Source organism: Pongo abelii, chromosome 13 (assembly GCF_028885655.2).
Source record: "Pongo abelii isolate AG06213 chromosome 13, NHGRI_mPonAbe1-v2.0_pri, whole genome shotgun sequence".
In the NCBI taxonomy this organism is placed as follows: domain Eukaryota; kingdom Metazoa; phylum Chordata; class Mammalia; order Primates; family Hominidae; genus Pongo; species Pongo abelii.
The window spans coordinates 103,471,538-103,490,593 of NC_071998.2; the positions used below are offsets into that span (position 1 = coordinate 103,471,538).

The 19,056-nt window shown below is 43.8% G+C and overlaps 1 protein-coding gene across 2 annotated transcripts in view; it reads left to right on the top strand.

The window, feature by feature from the left end:
• The first annotated feature begins 12,632 nt into the window (after positions 1–12,632).
• Positions 12,633–19,056, top strand: part of HSDL2 (hydroxysteroid dehydrogenase like 2) — a 95,067-nt gene continuing 88,643 nt past the window's right edge. The window contains exon 1 of one of the 2 annotated variants that reach the window (XM_024251739.3): positions 12,633–12,858. In XM_024251739.3, the coding sequence (XP_024107507.1) occupies positions 12,842–12,858 (17 nt within the window). In that variant the 5' untranslated portion in view covers positions 12,633–12,841. 2 annotated transcript variants of the gene reach the window in all.

Below are 19,056 nucleotides of genomic sequence, written 5' to 3' on the forward strand. Positions count from 1 at the left end.
TTCATTTTGTTAGCTATTATTCTTTTGTTTCAACACAAAGAACTCCCTTTAGCATTTCTTGTAAGGCAGATGTAGTGGTGATGAACTCCCACAGGTTTTTTTGTTTGTGTTTTGGGTTTTTTTGTTTTGTTTTTTGGCTAGGTTCTTATCTCTCCTTTATTTCTGAAGGACAGCATTACTGACCTTCAGAACAGTATAGTATTGTTAGTTGGCAGGTATAGTATTCTTAGTCAGGTATAGTATTTTTAGTTGGCAGGTTTTTTCGTCTTTCAACATTTTGAATATATTCCCATGGTTTCCTGGCCTGCAAGGTTTCTACTGAGAAATGTACCGATAATCTTATGATGGTTCCCTTGTATGTAATGAGTTCCTTTTCTCTTGCTGCTTTCAAAATTCTTTCTATCTTTGACTTTTGATGATTTGATTATAATGGGTCTCAGTGAAGATCTCTTTATATTTAATCTATCTGGGATTCATTGGGTTTCATGGATTTGGATGTTCATTTCCCTTCCAAATTTGGGGAGTTTTCTGTCATTGTTTCTTTAAATAAGTTTTCTGCCCCCTTCTCTTTCACTGTTCCTTCTGGAACTCCCATAATGTATATATTAGTTTGTTTGATGATATCCCATGATTCCTGTAGTCTTTCTTCAGTTTTTTTTCTTTTTGTTCTTTTCATTGTTGTTGTTGAGATGAAGTCTCACTCTGTCACCCAGGCTGGAGTGCAGTGGCACAATCTTGGTTCACTGCAAACTCTGCTTCCCGGATTCAAGCAATCCTCCCACCTCAGCCTCTCTAGTAGCTGGGACTACAGGTACGCACCACCATGCCTGGCTAATTTTTGTATATGTATTTTTTATTTTTTGAGACAGAGTGTCATTCTGTTGCCCAGGCTAGAGTACAATGGTGCAACCTTGGCTCACTGCAACCTTTGTCTCCCAGGTTTAAGCAATTCTTGTGCCTCAGCCTCCTGAGTAGCTGGGATTACACGTGTGCACCACCACACCCAGCTGATTTTTGTATTTTTAGTAGAGACAGGGTTTCGCCATATTGGCCAGGTTGGTCTCGAACTCCTGACCTCAAGTGATCCACCCACCTTGGCCCCCCAAAGTGCCGGGATTACAGGTGTGAGCTACTGTGCCCAGCCCAGGCACCTTATCTTCAGGGAGCACACTGTGAAAGGAATTCTTTATCAAATCTTGGCTTTTTTTTAAGGTGATAAATGAGTCCCTCACAATATTACAATATATCTCCCTTGAGAAAAGTTGGATTGGTTATTTTCATTCCCATACACATGCACCTTCCCATTATAATTTCATAAGGGGACAATTGATGTTTTCCCAAAGGGATGGATTGGAGTGTATGCAGCACTAGTGGGAGTGCTTTGGGCCAGGGGAGGTGAAATGCCTCTGTGAACTTAGCCATTTGCATAAGTAACGAGGAGCTAAATGTTAATTATCAAGACAATGGGGGAAAATGTCTCCAGGGCATGTCAGAGGTCTTCACGGCAGCCCCACCCATTACAGGCTGGGAGGCCTAGGAGAAATAAATGGTTTCATGGTCCAGGGCCAGGGCCAGGGCCAGGGACTTGCTGCTTGGTGCCCTGTGCCCCAGCCATGGCTAAAACGGGCCAATGTACAGCTCGGGCCATTGCTTCAGAGTGTCCAATCCCCAAGCCTTGATGGCTTACACGTGGTGTTGTGCCTGCAGATGCAAAGAAGTCAGGAATTAAGGATTGGGAACCTCCACCTAGATTTCACAGGATGTATAGAAACACCTGGATGTCCAAGCAGAGGTGTGCTGCAGGGGCGGAGCCCTCATGGAGAACCTCTGCTAGGGCAGTGTGGAAGGGAAATTTGGGGTGGAAACCCCTACACAGAGTCCCCACTGGGACACTGTCTAGTGGAGCTGTGAGAAGAGGGCCACTGTCCTCCAGGCCCTAGAATGACAGACCCACTGACAGCTTGCACCGTGTACCTGGAAAACTCACAGACACTCAACATCAGCCCGTGAAAGCAGCTGGGAGGGAGTCTGTACCCTGCAAAGCCATGGAGGTGGAGCTGCCCAAGACCACGGGAACTCACCACTTGCATCACTGTGACCTGGATGTGAGACATGGAGTCAAAGGAGATTTTGCAGCTTTAAGATTTGACTATCCCACTGGATTTTGGATTTGCATGGGGCCTTTAGCTCCTTGATTTTGGCCAATTTCTCCCATTTGGAACGGGTGTATTTACTGAATGCCTGTACTCACATTGTACCTAGGAAGTAACTAACTTGCTTTTGATTTTACAGGTTCATAGGTGGAAGAGGCTTGCCTTGTCTCAGATGAGACTTTGGACTATGAACTTTTGAGTTAATGCTGAAATGAGTTAAGACTCTGGGGGACTGTTGGGAAGGCATGATTGTGTTTTGAAATGTGAGGACAGGAGATTTGGGAGGGGCCAGGGACATAATGATATGGTTTGGCTGTGTCCCCACCCAAATCTCATCTTGAATTGTAGCTCCCATAATACCCACGTGTTATGGTATTATGGGAGGGACCCAGTGAAGGTAATGGAATCATAGGGGCCAGTTTTCCCATGCTTTTCTCCTGATAGTGAAAAAATCTCATGAGATCTGATGATTTTATAAAAGGCAGTTCCCCTGCACACACTCTCTTGCCTGCCACCATGTAAGACATGCCTTTGCTCCTCCTTTGCCTTCCGCCATGATTGAGAGGCCTCCCCAGCCATGTGGAACTGTGAGTTTATTAAACCTCTTTTTCTTTATAAATTACCCAGCCTCAGGTATTTTTTAATAGCAGTATGAAAATGGACTAATACAATGTTTCTGCAAGGGAACAAATGCTGGAAAATCCTCTTCCACCATCTTGCTGATGTCACTGCTCTCACTTTTGATTACTGTAACTTTATAGTAAGTTTTAAAATATGGAAGTGTGGGCCAGGTGCAATGGCTCATGCCTGTAATCCCAGCACTTTGGGAGACTGAGGCAGGTGGATTACTTGAGCCCAGGAGTTCGAGAGCAGCCTGGACAACATGGCAAAACCCTATCTCCACCAGAAATACAAAAAAATAGTGGTGTGGTCATGCATGCCTGTGGTCCTAGCTACTCAGGAGGCTGAGATGGGAGGATCACTTGAGCCCAGGAGGTGGAGATTGCAGTAAACTGAGATTGCGCTACTGCATTTCAGCCTGGATGACAGAGTGAGACCCCATTTCAGTTAAAAAAAAAAAAATCTGGAAGTATGAGTCCTCCAATTTTGTTGTTCTTTTTCAAATTGTCTTAGCTATTGGGGATCTCTCACAAGTCCACATTAATTTGAGGATTGGCTTTTCCATTTCTATGAATAAAGCTATTATAATTTTGATAGGGATTGTACTGAATTTGTAGATTGCTTTGAGGAGTATTGTAATTTGACAATTTTAAGACTTTAACCCATGAACTGGAATGCCTTGCCATTTATTTAGGTCTTCTTTAGTTTCTTTCAGCAACGTTTTGTAGTTTTTGTATAAATCTTGCATTTTTTGGCTAAATTTATTCCATTTATTTTATTCATTTTGATGTTCTTATAAATGAAATTTATTAATTTCCTTTTTGGATTATTTATTACTAGTGTACATAAATAAGGTTGCATTTTTAATATTCTGCCTCCTACAACCTTAGTAAACTCACTTATTAGTGCTAATAGTTTTTTTTTGTGGATTCCTTAGCATTTTCTAGATATAAGATCATGTCATCTGCAACTGAAGATAGTTTTACTCCTTCCTTTCCAGTCTGGGTGCTTTTTTTCTTTTTCTTATCTAATTGTTCTGGCTATTGCCCCCAGTACAATGTTGAATATAAGTGCCCAAAGTAGACATCTTTGTCTTACTCACCTGTTTTGGGTATAGCACCTGAAATAATCATATGAATAATTTCCTAAAGACTGCAGTTCTCCCCAACCTCTGTGGTTAATGCCCAACTACTTATTGTCCAGATTTCAACATGTTTCTTACTGCTAGACTCCTTGCTGCCTCATTCTACATCCTTGACCTACTACTTGCTGTCTTGTTTTCACAATGCTGGATTGCTCCTACTAACTGCACTTGGATTTTTCACATGAACCCCTAATTCACCTGTTTCCACTCAACTATGAAACTGCTAGAAGAGGGTGGTAGACACTCCACATGAAAAGATATAAAATTATCACCTTGGAGAATGCAAAATAAACTTATTGGAGCACTCTCCTCCACACATTGTTCAAGAGCTTTGGTGTATTTCTCAATTCGTAGATTGGTTCTGCTTCCAAAATCCAAGGAGAATGAGAACTGGGGAAGTTTTTAGTAGATTTTTTTTTTTTTTACCAGATCCCACTGGTGCTCAAGGCAGTCATAAAAGTTACACCTTTATTTCTTAGTTCACAATTCATTCATTTTTGTTTTTTGAGACAGCATCTCACTCTGTCACCTAGGCTAGAGTGCAGTGGCATGATCACAGCCCACTGCAGCCTCAACCACCCAAGCATAAGAGATCCTCTTGCCTCAGCCTCCCAAGTAGCTGGGATCACAGGCATGCACCACCATATCTGGCTAATGGCTATTTTTGTTTGTTTGTTTTTTGTAGAGATGGAGTCATGTTCTGTTGCTTGACCTGGTTTATTCTTCATTGCTTAGCTATTGTTCTCCAAAGCACAACTGTAAAAAGGTGGCTGCGTCTTGAAGAGTTTTCTGCATCAGCCATGTTCTGTTAAAAATTTTTCTTCCATAAATTTTTTTTTCTTTTCAGAGAAAAGGTCTTATTCTGTCACCAAGGCTGGAGTGTAGCGGTGTGATCATAACTCACTTCAGCCCCCTCAAGCTCCTGGGCTCAAGTGATCCTCCCTCCTTAGTCCTCCTGAGTAGCTGTAACTACAGGCACATGTCACCATGTCCAGCTAATTAAAAAAAATTTTTTTGTAGAGACAGGGTCTCACTATGTTGCCCAGGCTGGTCTTGAACTCCTGGCCTCAAGCAATTCTTCTGCCTTGGCCTCCTAAAGTGCTGGGATTACAGGCATGAGCAACTGCACCTGGTTTCCATAAATTTTTTTATTTAAAAAAACGAGGTGGAATTCACATATGAAATTAACAATTTTAAAGTGAAATTTTCATTGACATTTAGTATAATTACTATGTTGTGTGACTACTACCTCTATCTAGTCCCAAAACATTTTCATCATCCCAAAAGGAAACTCCATACCAATTAAGCAGTTACTCTCTATTGCCCCCTTCCCTTCGCCTCTGGCAGCCACCAATCTGCTTTCTATCTCTACAGATTTACCTATTACGGACATTATTTATAGAAATGGAATCATAAAATAGGTGACCTTTTGTGTCTGCCTTCTTTCACTTAGCACAACGTTTTTGAGGTTCATTCATATTTTAGCATGTATCAGTACTTCATTCCTTTTTATAGCTGAATCATATTCTATTGAATGCATATACCATATTGTGTTTATCCATTCATTAGTTGACAGACATTTGGTTTCCACCTTTTGGCTATTATGAATAATGCTGCCATGAACATATATGTACTTCCTTGAATTCATAGGCTTTCTTTTTTTTGAGATGAAGTTTCACTCTTGTTGCCCAGGCTGGAATGCAATGGCGCGATCTCAGCTCACTGCAGCCTCTGTCTCCCAGGTTCAAGCGATTCTCCTGCCTCAGCCTTCCAAGTAGCTGGGACTACAGGTGCCCGCCACCATGCCCGGCTAATTTTTTTTGTGTATTTTTAGTAGAGACAGGGTTTCACTGTGTTAGCCAAGATGGTCTCGATCTCCTGACCTTGTGATCCACCCGTCTCAGCCTCCCAAAGTGCTGGGATTACAGGCGTGAGCCACTGCGCCCGGCCTACATCAGTTTATTAAGTATTAACTCACAAGATCACAAGGTCCCACAATAGGCCATGTACAAGCTGAGGAACAAGGAGAGCCAGTCTGAGCCCCAAAACTGAAAAACTTGGAGTCTGATGTTCAAGGGCAGGATGCATCCAGCTTGGGAGAAAGATGTAGGCTGAGAGGCTAGGCCATTCTAACCTTTTCACATTTTTTCTGCCTGCTTTGTATTTGCTGGCAGCTGATTAGATGGTGCCCACCCAGATTAAGGGTGGGACCGCCTTCCCTAGCCCATTGACTCAAATTTTAATCTCCTTTGGCAACACCGTCACAGACACACCGAGGATCAATACTTTGCATCCTTCAATCCAATCAAGTTGACACTCAGTATTAACCATCACAAGTCCACCCCTTGTCAACTTGAACCCATACACATCTCCTGAGATCATACGTAATCTTCAAATAAAGACAATAAGATCAGAATTCCGTCTAGCATAATACAACTATCCTTCCCCAATCCAAATGCTATTACATAAAGTTAACAATACTTAAATGCTGACATGAAGTCAATAAATCTTATGTCACATGATAAAGGAAAAAGGAAATAAAATGAAGATATTTTCTTAGTACAAGTGTATACCTACACAAACATGTTTTTAACAAAAGAAGGAAATACTCATGACAATTACAGTCCTTGTTTCTGCAACTGGTCACATGGTCATAGCTGGTATTGATAACTATCTTCTTCTGCTACCCATTCTGTATTCCCTTTGCCTTCATCAAGCAGCTCAGCAGGTCGCGGTTTTTTTCCTGGTGGGGTGACCCAAACTTTCATTTCTGAAGGGTCTGGGCCATTTATAGTCCTGCTTGGATTGGGCTGCTGTAGTTTCCCATCAACCTTAACCACAGGGTATGGTAATACTGAGATGCCCTAATGGATCTCCTGTGAATACTGTGGAGTAGTAGACTGATTTCATCTTGATAATCTGGGTCAATCACACCAGCCAACACTAACTCCCTTCTTAGCCCATTGACTTAAAGGTAGGAGGAGCACAAAATGTCCAGGTGGCAATCTTAACTTCCCATTTAATGGAATCATTGTTGTGTCTCCTGGTGGCAGCATTCCTCCCTCTGGAACTAAGACCTCTAGGCCATCAGAACATAACGTCACAGGAACAGGAAGCAAATATTTGCTAGTGGATCATTAGGCGCTATGGTAAGTAGTGCCACTTCCACTTCTCCCCCTTGATTCCTGGACCCATGAATCCTGGCTATGGGAGAAACAGTACCATATATTGAACACTGATTCAGAGCATACACAACCTTCTGGAGAACTTTGCCCCAGCCCTGCAAAGTATTGTCACCTAGTTGGTGTTGTAATTGTGACATCAAAAGGCCATTCCACTGTTCTATCAATCCAGCTGCTTCAAGATGATGGGGAACATGGTAAGACCAGTGAATTCCATGAGCATGAGCCCACTGCCACACTTCTTTAGCCATAAAGTAAGTATCTTGTTCAGAGGCAATGCTGTCTGGAATACCACGACAGTGGATAAGGCATTCTGTGAGTCCATGGATGGTAGTCTTTGCAGAAGCATTGTTTACAAGATAGGCAAACCCATATCCAGAGTAAGTGTCTATTCCAGTGAGGACAAACCTCTGCCTTTTCCATGATGGAAGAGGTTCAATATAATCAACCTGCCACCAGGTAGCTGGCTTATCACCCTGAGGAATTGTGCCATATCGAGGGCTCAGGGTTGGTCTCTGCTGCTGGCAAATTGGGCACTCAGCAGTGGCCGTAGCCAGGTCAGCCTTGGTGAGTGGAAGTCCCTGTTGCCCAGGAATAACCTCCATCCCTGCCACCATGGCCACTTTGTTCACGGGTCCATCGGATGATGACAGGGGTGGTAGGGGAAAGAGGCTGAGTGGTGTCCACAGAATGAGTCATCCTATCCACTTGATTATTAAAATCCTCCTCTGCTAAGGTCACCCGTTGGTTAGCACTTCACAGCTTTTGACCATTCAGAGAGGTCCATCTACATACCTCTTCCCCAAATTTTATTGTCACCAATTTTCCAATCATGCTTCTTCCAAGTCCCTGACCATCCAGCCAAACCACTGGCTACGACCCATGAATCAGTATATAATCACACATCTGGCCATCTCTCCTTCCATGCAAAGCACACATCCAGGTGCACTGCTGAAGTTCTGCCCACTGGGAAGATTTCCCTTTATTGCTGGCCTGCAGGGATGTCCTAGAAAGGGGCTGTAGTGCTGCAGCTGTCCACTTTCAGATGGTGCCTGCATATTATGCAAAACCATCTGTGAACTGGGCCCTAGTCTTCTCTTCCTCTGTCAACTGATCATGTCAACTGATCACGATCATAGGGAACTCCCCATGAGGCCATTGGTGCAGGCTAGGGGAGAGAAGGCAGGGTGGCACGAGTGGAGATCATGAGCATTTGAGCCACCTCCTCACGTAACTTATTCCTCAGGTGCCTTCAGGACCTGCTAGAGCCCGATCATGCGTATACCACTTCCATTTGATGATGGAATGCTGCTGTGCATGACCCACTTTATGGCTAGATGGGTCAGAAAGCACTCAGTTCATGATAGGCAGTTCAGGTCACATGGTGACTTGATGACCCATAGTCAAACGTTCAGTTTCCACCAAAGCCCAGTAACAGGCTAAGAGCTGTCTCTCAAAAGGAGAGTAGTTATCTGCAGAAGATGGCAGGGCCCTGCTCCAAAATCCTAGAGGTCTCCACTGTGATTCATTTATGGTGGCCTGCCAGAGGCTCCAAATAGCATCCTTATCTGCCACTGACCCCTCAAGCACCATTGGATCTGCTGGGTCATATGGCCCAAGTGGCAGAGCAGCTTGCACAGCAGCCTGGACCTGTCGCAGAGCCTTCTCCTGTTCTGGACCCTACTTCTGGTACCAAAATCCGTATTAGTCAGGGTTCTCTAGAGGATATATATATATATCCTATTACTTCTGTATATATATATATATGTGTGTGTGTGTGTGTGTGTGTGTGTGTGTGTGTGTAGAGGAGTTTATTAAGTTTTTTTTTTTTTTTTTTTGAGACAGAGTCTTGCTCTGTCACCAGGCTGCAGTGCAGTGGTGTGGTCTTGGCTCACTGCAACCTCCGCCTCCCAGGTTCAAGCGATTCTCCTGCCTTAGCCTCCCGAGTAGCTGGGACTACAGGCGTGTGCTACCACGCCCAGCTAATTTTTGTATTTTTAGTAGAGATGGGGTTTCACCATGTCGGCCAGGATGGTCTCCATCTCTTGACCTTGTGATCTGCCTGCCTTGGCCTCCCAAAGTGCTGGGATTACAGGCGTGAGCCACCGCGCCTGGCCTATTAAGTATTAATTTACATGATCACAAGGTCCCATAATAGGCCATCTGCAAGCTGAGGTGCAAGGAGAGCCAGTCCAAGTCCCAAAACTGAATCTGGAGTCTGATGTTGGAGGGCAGGAAGGGGATAAACGCACAGGAGAAGGATGTAGGCTGGGAGGCTAGGCCAGTCTCATCTTTTCAGGTTTTTCTGCCTGTCTTATATTCACTGGCAGCTGATTAGGTGGTGCCCACTCAGATTAAGGGTGGGTCTGCCCTTCCCAGCCCACTGACTCAAATGTTAATGTCCTTGGGCAATACCCTCACAGACACACCCAAGACCAATACTTGGCATCCTTCAATACCATCAAGTTGACACTCAGTATTAACCATCACAAGCCCTATGAAATAAAAAGTTTTATGACCCCTTTCTTCCCAGAATTATGAATGCCAATTTACTTGCTCTACATTTACACAACTTCAATGACCTGGGGTAGGTAAGTATGCAATGTTTTGTTACCTCCCCATTGTCCATATCCACTTGTGTCCCTGGCCATGGCCAACTAATTTACAGGTTAAAACATTTCCCAGCACCTTGGAAGGCTGTGTGGTGGGAGGATTGCTTGAGGTGAGGAGTTCAAGACCAACCTGGGCAACATAGTGAGACCCCTGTGTCCATAAAAAGTAAAATTAGCCAGGTGTGGTGGCACATGCCTGTAGTCCTGGCTACTTGGGTGGCTGAGCCCAGGAGGTTGAGGCTACAGTGAGCCATGATCATGCTGCTACACTCCAGCCTGGGTGACAGAACAAGATCTTATCTCAAAAAAACAAAACAAAACGAAACACATTGTAGTAGACTGTCTTAGTATTTGAAGCTGGAACAGATACACAGAAAAGACAGGGAAGCCACCTACCATGCATTCTAGAAAGAAGATCATGCTGCTGAGGATTATGGAAGTACCCTGGTTCCCATTGTCAAGCTTAGTTGTTCAGCTCTTCCTTAAGTTATATAAACTATCCCAGAATTCTTCTAAATTCCCCAACCCCTTTAATTTGGTTTAAATTAGCCAAATTAGGTTAATGTTGCATATAACCAAAACTTAAGGGAGATAAATTGGTTGGGAGAATGTGTTGTAACCAGTAGTCTGTCAAGAAACTGTTGCATTTTTAGGTAGTTTTATCAAGCTGAGAAGGGGTGAAATGAGTGAGACTTACCTGACTTTCAAGACATCTATTTTTCAAACCATTTGTTTTCACTTCTTTACTGTGTTATCACCATCCTCCCAGGACTTTACACCAGAAATCTGAAGTTCACCACTGATACCATCATCCCCCTTTGCTCCTACATCTAATCATTAGTTACATCTGCCAGGTCCCATATCTTGAGAATGTCTTTTCATTCCCACTATTACTGCCTTAGTTCAGATTACTACTTTTCTTACACATTACATTACTATGGGCTTTTAAATGGCTTCCGTGCCTTTATCTACTCACAAACTATTCTTCATACTGCAGTCAGAAGTGTTCTTTCTAAGCCAAAATTATTCACCTTCCAAAATGAAGATCTAATTATGTTCACAAGTCCACTCCTTCTTCACCCATTCCTCACCTCTAGCATTAATCTAACACTAGGTTAATCAACGTAATGGGGTAGAAGGTCATGGGTACTCCAAATCACACTTTAAATGAACTCTAGTCAAAGTACTGAATACAATGGATTTAAACTTGCTTAGTAAAACTACCTCTAATAATTTAGGAATAAATTTGCCTTCTGTGAAAGCCATCCCAAAGTATAAAAACAGTATAAGTACAGGTATTTAGGCTCACAAAATATCGTTATGACTGAAAAATTGGGAAAGGTTTTTTGTTTGTTTTGCTACTTCGTTGAGCTCTCTTTCTGTAACAAATGGAAACAGAAGCACACAAATTCAAGAAAGGAAACTCTAACAGACTGAGGATATTGTGGCTTTCAAAAAGGAGAGAACATTTTAGATGATATGAAGGAAATGTCACCCCATTACTAAGAATTCACTCTATTTGACAGATACATACACCCTTCAGCAAGTGCTCCTAAGGATGAGAGGAGAGTAAGATATTTTCATCTAACAGTCTCTATCAACACTCTTCTTAAAACACCTAATGCTTAACAACAGTCCTAAAGAACACACTGGCTACTCATACCTCCCATAGGCAGAGACCTTGTCCTTTTTGACCTGCCGTATCTCAGGTAATCAGCAATCACTTAGTGGATGCTAATAATTTGCAAATTCCTCTGGAGCCTCTAAAGACCATATCATGAATCATCAATTCAAATGCCTACAGGAGTCGGGCAGGTGATATGCAGGAGGAAATAGAGTCATTTAGGGCCCATAACAAAGGGGAGAGAGGCCGGGCACGGAGGCTCACGCCTGTAATCCCAGCACTTTGGGAGGCCGAGGCGGGCGAATCTTGAGGTCAGGAGCACAAGATCAGCCAGACCAACATGGTGAAACGCCGTCTCTACTAAAAACACAAAAAAATTAGCCGGGCGTGGTGATGCATGCCTGTAGTCCCAGCTACTCGGGAGGCTGAGGGAGGAGAATCACTTGAACCCCGGAGGAGGAGGTTACAATGGGCCGAGATCCGCGCCACTGCACTCCAGCGTGGGCGACAGCGAGACTCCGTCTCAAAAAACAAAACAAAAACAAAGGAGAGAGTACATAAGCCATTTCCAGGCTAGTTTCTTTAACTAGTCTTCATATAATAATCTCCTCAGGGTCCTGTTCTATCCCCACAAAATACAAAACAGTTCCTCGTGTCTTCCTTCAAATATACTACAGTCTTTAGCTCATCAGAGTAGCTGAGTTAGTCCAAAGCGTAATCCCCAAAGCGAAACTAAATGTCAGAATTGATCTCATTTCAACACTCATTCCAGAAGTCAAAACTTCTGCAAGTTCAGCTTTTGACTATGAATCCTTCAGCGCGACTTTTGCAGAGAGCTCTGTTCCAAGAAGCTGGCGCCTTAACACAAGCTATCTACCGATGCACAAGGGGAGGCTGGCTGGGGTCCACATTCGGCGGGAGAGTGGAAACGCGACGCTGGCCGACTTCAGCCACAAAGACAGTTTCTGCCCAGGGCTAGCGTTCCTAAGAGGGGGCCGAGAGAGCGCCAGGCTCGGGCGTAGGGGCAAGAAGACCCAGAGCTAAAGCACCTCTCGGAGGGCCCAAGCTCAGGGCTCAGTCACCCTCCCAGCTCAGAGCCGGCGCTGGAACACAGCGGCGCGAGGAGAAACCCCTAGAGACCGGGAAAAGGTGGACGTAGCGGCTGACGCTGCCCAGATGCTAGGCGCCGACGGGAGGCTGATTGTCACCGTAGGACCAGTGAGGGGGCGGGGCGGAGTTGTGCCTCAAAGCGCCTGCGCGGAGAGCCCGCTCTCAGGGCAGGCTGGGAGGCGAAGAAGAGGAACACGGGGCGCGGGAGGCCCACTGCATACGCAGGCGCACTCGGCGATCCCGGCTTTTCAGCGCTCAGTTCCCGCACAGGTCTCGGGGGGCGGGGGCAGGGGCGGGGCCGGGGCGGGGATAGATGCTGAGGGACGGTCCAGCTTTAGCTCTCTGCTCGCCGCCGCCGCCGCTGTCGCCGCCACCTCCTCTGATCTACGAAAGTCATGTTACCCAACACAGGGTAAGGGGGTGGGGGCGGCGCGGGGAGAGACCCGGTCGGGCGAAGGGCGCGTCTCGGTGGGGCCGCCGCGGATCGCCCGGGCTGGCCGGCCCGGCGGTGGGAGGTCAAGGATACTGCCTGGGCACGCTGTGAGCTCTGGTCCGCGCTGGGCGCTGTGCACCGAGAATCTGCGGTAACGCGTGAAAAGGAACACAAAGTTTTGTATTACAGGATGGCAGCAATGTAGAAACCTCTTCCACGGGTGAAGGGCCGAGGGGGAGTCACCACGCCGCCCCCAGTGCCGGCCCTCCCTGAGTTTAGCAGGAGTGCGTGCCTGGCCGAATGCGTGTGAGTTCTAGGTGAAAGGTCGCAGGAGCAGCTCCAGAGTTTAAAGAGTTTTCACTTGTTCCTGACGCTCAATCTAGAGTAATAATGGAGTGTTTAAAAATGATTTCCAAATTAGAAACAATTTAAACCGATCTTAAAACATAGGTATCTTTGGGGGATTTTTTTCCACCTTAAAAAATTGTGTTAAAATACGTATAAAATTTCCCATCTTAACCATTTTTTAAGTGTACACTTCAGTAGTGTAAAGTAGATTCATATCGTTGTGCAGTCAATCTCCAGAACTTCATCTGCAAGCTGAAACTCTATCCATGAAACAACTCCTCTTCCCCACCTCGCTCGTACATTGGCAACCACCATTCTACTTTCTGGTTTATGTAAGGTCTGGGTATCTTGAGTTGAGTGACGTGTTGTCAGATTTTGCAGTTTGCCTGAAACATGCAGGCATATAGCCAAAGACTTAAAACAGTTCAAAGAGTATAGGGTAAAAAGTGAGTCTCCCCAGCCCTAAAATTTCTGTTTCGTGCATGTATGAACATATTTTGTATACATCCAGATACACACACACACACACACACACACACACACACACAAACACACACCCTTTCTTAAAAATAGCAGCAGACTCTATTCTTGGTCTTGCTACTTTTAGTTGGTATGTCTTAGGACATTCTTTCTTTGTTTTTTTTTTTTAAAGACAGGGTCTCCCATGTTGCCCAGACTGGCCTGTAGCCTCGAACTCCCAGGCTGATGTTCCTCCGTTCTTAGCCTCTAGAGTACTTAGGATTATAGGCATGCACCGCTGTGCTCAGGGACATACATTTTTAGAACATGCAGATCTTCTGCCTCTTTTTTTTTTCTTTTGAGATGGAGTCTCGCTCTGTCTTCCAGTCTGGAGTGCAGTGGCGTGATCTCGGCTCACTGCAGCCTCCGCCTTCCGCAATTCCCTGCCTCAGCCTCCCGAGTAGCTGGGACTTCAGGCGCGTGCCACCACGCCCTGCTGATTTTTTTGTATTTTTAGTACAGACGTGGTTTCACCATGTTAGCCAGGATGGTCTTGATCTCCTGACCTCGTGATCCGTCCGCCTTGGCCTCCCAAAGTGCTGAGATTACAGGCGTAAGCCACTGCGCCTGGCCCCTCCTCCTTTTTAATGGTTGCATAATATTCTGTAACAGCTTGAGTATCCATTATCCAAAATGCTTGGTTCCAGACGTGTTCGGATTTCAGATTTTCAGATTTGGTTTGCTCAACCTGTATATGAATATACCTTTGTTTATTTAACCTGTTCCCTATTGTTGAATACTAGACTGTTTCCAGTTTTTTGGATACTCTTTTTGCTTCCATAATTATACTTGTATTTATCTATTTGCACATATGTAAGTGTATATGTAGGATAAACTCCTGGAAGTGAAATTGCTGGATCAAAGAGTAAATGTGGCTGGGCACAGTGGCTCACGCCTGTAGTCCCAGGACTTTGGGAGGCTGAGGCGGGCGGATCACTTGAGGTCAAGAGTTCGAGACCAGCCTGGCCAACATGGTGAAACCCCGTCTCCGCTAAAACTACAAAATTACAAAAATTACAAATACAAAAATTAGCTGGACCTGGTGGCGGGCACCTGTAATCCCAGCTACTCAGGAGGCTGAGGCAGGAGAACCGCTTGAACCTGGAGGCGGAGGTGGCAGTGAGCCGAGATCATGCCACTGCCCTGCCCGCCACCCAGGGTGAGAGAGTGAGACTCTGTCTCAAAAAGAAAAAAAGAGTAAATGCACTTTATAGTTTGATAGATATTGCCAGATGACCCTCCAGAAGGGTTGCACACCCAAAAGGATAAATGAGATCCCCAATCCTACTTGTTGGCTAACCGCAAAATAGTTAATGATGAAAATCTAATTAGAGAAAAAAGTGTCACCTCATTATTGTTAAAATTTGCATTTATTTTATCACAAGTGTGGATTTGGATCTCTTTGAGTATTTAAACCAGGGACAATTTGATCCCCAGGGGACATTTGGTAATATCTGAGGACATTTTTGATAGTCACAATTGAATGGGGATGCTAATGGCATCTCGTGAGTAGAGTACAGGGATGCTGGTGCACATCCTACAATTCACAAGCATTCCATACAACAAAGAATTATGTAGTCCAAAAAGTCAGTAGTGCAGAGGTTGAGAAACGCTGGTTTAAAGCCGTCTATGTATCTTTATATTTGTCTGGCTTAACAAATGAGGTTTTTGATTAATCTCTGAGGGCTCTGTGTATTTTAAAAATTTGTCTTTTGTCACGTTACCAATATTTTCCACAGTTTTTCATGTTGCATCTGGACTTTGATTATACTATTTATTTATATATATGGAGAAACGTTTTTGTGAAGCCAGAGTTATCGTCTCTTAAGGCTTTTGCATTTTTGTGATAAGCCCTTTGAGTTAAACCAAGATCTTTTTTTTTTTTTGAGATAGAGTCTTGCTCTGTAAGCCTTTGAGTTAAACCAAGATCTTTCTTTCTTTCTTTCTTTCTTCCTTTCTTTCTTCTTTCCTTTCCTTCCTTCCTTCCTTCCTTCCTTTCTTCTTTTCTTTCTTTCTTTCTTTCTTTCTGTGGAATCTTGCTCTGCTGCCCAGGCTTGAGTGCAGTGGTGCGATCTCGTTTCACTGCAACCTCTGCCTCCCAGGTTTAAGTGATTCTCCTGACTTAGCCTCACAAGTAGCTGGGATTGCAGGTGCACACCACCATGCCTGGCTAATTTTTGTAATTTTAGTAGAGATGGGGTTTCACCATGTTGGCCAGGCTGGTCTCAAACTCCTGACCTCAAGTAATCCTCCTGACTCGGCATCCCAACATGCTGGGATTACAGGTGTGAGCCACCATGCCTGGGCAGATCTTTTTATAATTAGTTTTCTTCTAATATTTTTATGGTCTTATATTTTTGTATTTTTCAAATATATTTGTATTGTCTATATTTTTTATAGTCAGATTTCTTATCCCTCTGAGATTTGTTTCAGGAAATGAGTTAGGAAGCCCACTTGATTTTTCTTCAGATGGCTGCTCATTTGTCCTAGCAGCATTGACCTAATAGTTAATCTTTTCTCTTCTGTTCGAAATTCTACCTCTGTCGAATATTAAGTTCTTGTACATATAGCGGTCTGTTTCTGGACTTTCTGCTCTGCTACTTTAGTCTCTATTCATGTACCAGTACCAAACTGTTTACTTAATTAATTACTTGAGACAGGGCCTCGCTCTGTCACCCAGGCTGGGGTGCACTGGCACCATCATAGGTCATTGCAGCCTTGATCTCCTGGGCTTAAGCAGTCCTCCCAGCTCATCTTCCCAATTAGGTGGGACTATAGACATGCGCCATAATGCCTGGCTATTTTTTAAAATTTTTTTTGTAGAGGAGTCTCACTTTGTTGCCCAGGCTGGTCTCAAACTCCTGGGCTCAAGTGATCTTCCTGCCTCAGCCCCCGAAGTGCTAGGATTACAGATGTGAGCCACTCTACCCAGCCCAAACAATTTTAATTGCTCTAGTTTTATAAAATGTTTTAATATGTGGGAAAGCTAGTTCCCACCACATTTGGATTATTTTTCAGAATTTTCCTGGTTATACTTGGGTATTTATTTTTCCAAATGAACTTTAGAATAATTTGTATAGTTTTTTGGAAACAGATGTTCTTCCTTTTAGTAAAAATTTCAGCACTTTTACCTGATTTTGGGGTACCAGAGAATTTTAGTAAATTAAACTGTAAGTTAGCTCTTCATTAGCAAGTTTTAGCCATCTACCAATAATACTAAGAAATTTGGAGCCTTCTTTGAAGTGCTCTTGCCTTCTATATTCTGGTACTAATGCTTTGGAGCTGGAGGACTTCCTTACTGGCACAGATCAGGGTTATGTTTGCTTTTTTTTCTGCCAATGCCAGAGACTCTGAGTGAGGAAGAAAATACCCTTTCTCCTACTGGGAATCAATCAAGCTATACTCAAAGCAAAGAGATATGGCTTTTTTTACAGCAATAGTCGGGACATTTTCTTGTAAATACTTACATTAAACATCACTTTAGCCTGTGGTCCCAGCTACTTGGGAGGCTGAGGTGAATCACTTGAGCCCAGGAGGTTGAGGCTGCCATGAGCTGTTGAGGCTGTTGCGGTAAACTGAGGACCAGAGAGACCGATATTGGGAAGACAGGAGGATGTTTATTTAAGGTACGCACCGGCTCAGTGGATTCACATCCAAAAAGCTGAGCTTTGAACAAAAACAGAGTTTAGCTTTTATATAGGCCAGCATACAAGATCAAAACAAAGGCAGTAAATTTTACAGTGACAAGTCACGTAATCCATAGCATAACTGCTGACCTGGCACTAACCTGTGGCCTTGCATAGCCAGTGGCCTAGCAGCTGCATCGAAAGAAAAACAGGAACTTTGCAAATCTTACTAAGTACCAGCATTGGCAAACATAGTCATATCTAATAGTACAAGAGAGACAGTAAAGGAAATTGTTTTTCTTCTTTTAACCTTGCTCAGGGGTGTCTGGAGTTCATTTCTGCAGGCTAGGTCACCACGACCTGTCTATAGCCTTGCTTGCAGTAGTGAAAAACTTGTGCAAGAGTGTCAAAAGAAAAACACAACAACAACAACAACAAAACCACTTTAATATTTTATGTATACTACCTTTTGTATACAAAAGGGATAATTTTTCACATACATAGAGTGTTTTATATATATATAATATATATGTATGTTTGCTTATGTTTATATATATATAATATATATATTTATGTTTGCTTATATTTGAAAAAAGTACAAAAATGATAGGCCAGAAATTAACGAAGCTGGTCACCTATAGGTAAGAGATCAGACTTCTTTTTTAAAAGTTTTTAAGTTTTATTTATTTATTTATTTTTTTGAGATGGAGTCTTGCTCTGTCGCCCAGGCTGGAGTGCAGTGGCGTGATCTAGGCTCACTGCAACCTCTGCCTCTCGGGTTCAAGCGATTCTCCTGCCTCAGCGTCCAGAGTAGCTGGAATTACAGGCATGCACCACCACACCTGGCTAATTTTTTTTTTTTTTTTTGACGGAATCTTGCACTGTCGCCCAGGCTGGAGTGCAGTGGCACGATCTCAGCTCACTGCAGCCTCTACCTCCAGGGTTCAAGCAATTCTCCTGCTTCAGCCTCCCGAGTAGCTGAGATGACAGGCGCCTGCCACCATGCCTGGCTGATTTTTTTTTTTTTTTTTTTTTGTATTTTTAGTAGAGATGGAGTTTCACCATGTTGGTCAGGCTGGTCTCAAACTCCTGACCTTGTGATCCGCCCACCTCAACCTCCCAAAGTGCTTGGATTACAGGCGTAAGCCACTGCGCCTGGCCAATTTTTGTATTTTTTAGTAGAGACGGGGTTTCACCATGTTGGCCAGGCTGGTCTCGAGCTGACCTCAGGTGATCTGCCCACCTCGGCCTCCCAAAGAGCTGGGATTACAGGTGTGAGGCACCGTGCCCGGCCAGTTTTTTAAATTTATTATTATTATTTTTTAATAGAAACATGGTCTTGCTATGTTGCCTAGGCTGGTCTCAAACTTGGGCCCAAGCAATCCACCCACCTCAGCCTCCCAAAGTGTTGTGATTACAGGCATGAACCACCATGCCTAGGCCTCACCTAATTAAAAAAATATTTTTTTGGTAAAGGTGGGGTCTCACTATGTTGCCCAGGCTGGTTTGTAATAATATATTTTAATTCTATCTTTTTTAACCGCACAAGTATTATTTTATTATTATTGTGCTCTTTCTAAAAAAGATTTCTGTACTTATTTACCAATATCTTTGGTTTTCCTATTTTCTTGAATTTCAGACCTTCCATCTGGGAACACTTTTCTTCTGACTGAAGTGTAACCTT